General features: G+C 56.9%; 1 protein-coding gene and 1 pseudogene across 1 annotated transcript; one reads left to right on the top strand and one right to left on the bottom strand.

Annotated features, from left to right (window-relative positions):
• Window positions 1-251: 251 nt before the first annotated feature.
• Window positions 252-794, bottom strand: LOC101090047 (annotated as a pseudogene).
• Window positions 789-2,889, top strand: CD1H11orf86 (chromosome D1 C11orf86 homolog). Its single transcript, XM_023239030.2, has 2 exons — window positions 789-1,567; window positions 2,140-2,889. Exons 1-2 carry the CDS (start codon window positions 1,298-1,300, stop codon window positions 2,236-2,238), a joined length of 369 nt encoding a protein of 122 aa, XP_023094798.1. The 5' UTR covers window positions 789-1,297; the 3' UTR covers window positions 2,239-2,889.

Below are 2,889 nucleotides of genomic sequence, written 5' to 3' on the forward strand. Positions count from 1 at the left end.
CACCCCTCCAGAACTTTTTCATCTTGCAGGACTGAAGCTCTATAGCCATGAAATAATTGACCAATCCTCCTCCGCCCCCCCCGCCCCCCCCCCCCCCCCCCGACCCCTGGCACCCAGCATGCTACTTTCTGTCTCTGTGAATTTGACTATTCTAGATTGGAGCTGTCTTCTTTCTTTCTTTCTTTCTTTCTTTCTTTCTTTCTTTCTTTCTTTCTTTAATTTAATACATTTTTATTTTTCAAAACGTACAGTTAGTGGGATCTGTTCATGCATCTTCGCCAGCAGCTGGGGCATCTCTGCCCCTGGTGTTTCTGGTGGAAATGGCCAGAGCTCTGGACTTTGCAACTCGTTTCCTAAGTTCTTCACTAAGGAGCTCCTGAAAGGCCACCCCAGCCAGGGGGCCTCGAATCTTCAGTCTCTCAGAGACGACGGCCGGGGTCCTAAGCTTCTAGTTGGGAACTTACGAAGTTTGTCACATGTCGCTTTGTCACACAAGACCAGGTCATTGAGCGTGTCCCGAACTTTGCCTTTGGGCCACTTCTTTTTGGCCTTGCCCCCAGACTTGTTCACTGGGTCTTTGTCTTTCTTGGCTGGCTTTTCAGCATCTTTCTCTTTCTCCTTGGGAGACATTGTGAAGCTCTGAGATCAGCGGCCACCCCTGCAGCCTCGCTGAGATGTTGGACAAAGAGTGGAGCTGTCCTGTTTCTTTCTTAAAAAAAAAAAAAATGCTTATTTATTTATTTTGAGAGAGACAGAGAGAGAGAGAGAAAGAGAGACAATCCCACGCAGGCTTTGCACTGTCAGCATGGAGCCCGATGCGGGGCTCGAATCCCCAGATCACGAGATCATGACCTGAGCTGAAACCAAGAGTTGGATGCTCAACCGACTGAGCCCCCCAGGCGCCCTGGAGCTGTCCTGTTGCCTAAAGGCCCATCCCGGTTTTGCTGTTGCACCGTCTGTTCTCAGTGCCAACAGAATGAATTTGGACAGCTAGGGCTGCAGTTCAGGGGAGGCCAAGCTCTACAGGGGTGGCGTGGTCAGGGAAGCCTGCCTGGAAGAGGAGGAGGAGAAAGAGGCCTATACTCCTTGCCCTAGAAGGTAGAGAGGCAGTGGTGATGGTGACTCAGGGATGCTCGTCCCCTGTGGCCTGCCCTTTGGTTTATGATGGCCACCTCAGCAGCACCAACCTTTGCCCCCAAGTGAGTTCCCATCAGATGGGTGGAGACTCTGAGCCACCTCAGGGGCCAGTGGCTTGCCCAGGGGCTGGAGCAGTCCTGCACTTGCAGCCTCAGGAACCATGGGGATAGGGCCACGCAGTCAGTCCTTGCGAGGACCACGACCCTCCTATGGCAAGCTCCAGGAGCCCTGGGGGAAGCCTTTAGAGAGCCGGCTGCGCCGGGCGCTGAGCCTCAGACAGGGCCAGGAGAAGTCCAGGCCCTCAAACGGAGGCCCAGAAAGGCTGGACGCGCCCGGTCAGGAGTGGCTGCCGGGGTGCCTGGAGGATACGGAGCAGCTGATTCAAGCCCAGCAAGGAGAGCGCCGGCGGTGGCTGAAGCAGTATCAGCAGGTTTGGCTGAGGGCTGACGGATGGAGGGGCGCCACGGGGGGGTGGGGGTGGGGGTAAGGACTCCACTGAGAGGGACCCAGGGCAGCAGAGGCTCAGAGGTAGGAACACATGGGGCCAAGGACCAAGAAGACAACAGAGTTGTCTGGAGACGGGGCTGGAGAGAGAGGTATCCAGGCACCATATTTCAGAGGGCCTTAAAGACTTTTGGGATTTATCCCATCGGCACTGGGGAGTCACGGAAGGTTTTAGAGCAGAGCTGTTTTCAAATGATTAATCTGGCAACGTGTTGGATGGGTGGATCTTGCTGGAGGCAAAGAGATCAGCTAGTAAAACTTCCCCAGGGTTACATCTTGTGTTCTATGCCCCGGGAAGGGGGCATCCTGACCCCCTTGGTGGGACCTTTTGGCTCCTGGCCCCTGCCTCCTTTCTTTTGGAGAAAAAGGTCTCCGGCGAGCAGTGCTCCTGTCTCTGGGGTCTGCCACCACCTCGTGGCTGTAGGTGGAACAGCACCTGAAGCCCACCGCGCGGCGGTGGGACCAGGACCCTGATCTTGCCTATCCTCGGTCTTCTAGCAGGTAAAGAGAAGGTGGGAGAGCTTTGTCTCCGGCTTCCCTGGTGTGACCTTGAGCCGGCCAGCCTCCCCAGAGCCCCCTCTGAGCACCACCAGCTAAGGATGCTGGAAGCGGCGTCGGCCCCTGCTGCGTCTGGATGAGACGGCCGTGTCTGCTGACCTACCTCTTCGTGGCCCTCTGGACTCCTCTGTGTAGGTTGCTCCTGCCTTCCTCACGTGGTGCACCGAGGCCTCTGCCACCAGCTTACCCAAGGGTCCTGTGATTGCCCTTCCGCCCTGGCCCTCCACTCCAAGGCTGGCTTGCAGTAAAGACCCCAAAAGGGGGCTCAGCCCTGTTTCCTGATGGATTCTGCCATCTGGGCATGGGGGCACCCTGGGACAGTGACATGTACGAGGACCTTAGAAACCTGCCTAGAAATAGGGGTGTCGACACCCCCGGCCCCACACAAGACCAGTCGTGAGCTTCCAGGACAGAGCTCAGTGAAGCCAGCCCCACGGCTGAGAGGCTCTGCACATCAGCTGCTCACGCCCCTCCCACCAGGCCCGGCTAGGCATGGGCATGGGCGAGGCATGGGCCTCCCTCCTTGACAACGAGCCCCCCAAGGGCAAGGACTAAGTCAGGGCAATCCCCGGTACCGGAGCTCTACAGCTGAAAGGCCCAGGCCTGTATATAATCACTTGTATCTTCATAGTATCCCGATGAAGGAAGGGGCGGGGGGAAGCCTTCCCTCCCCGTGTGACAGAGGTAGAA

This window comes from Felis catus, chromosome D1, assembly GCF_018350175.1.
Source record: "Felis catus isolate Fca126 chromosome D1, F.catus_Fca126_mat1.0, whole genome shotgun sequence".
Classification (NCBI taxonomy): Eukaryota; Metazoa; Chordata; class Mammalia; order Carnivora; family Felidae; genus Felis; species Felis catus.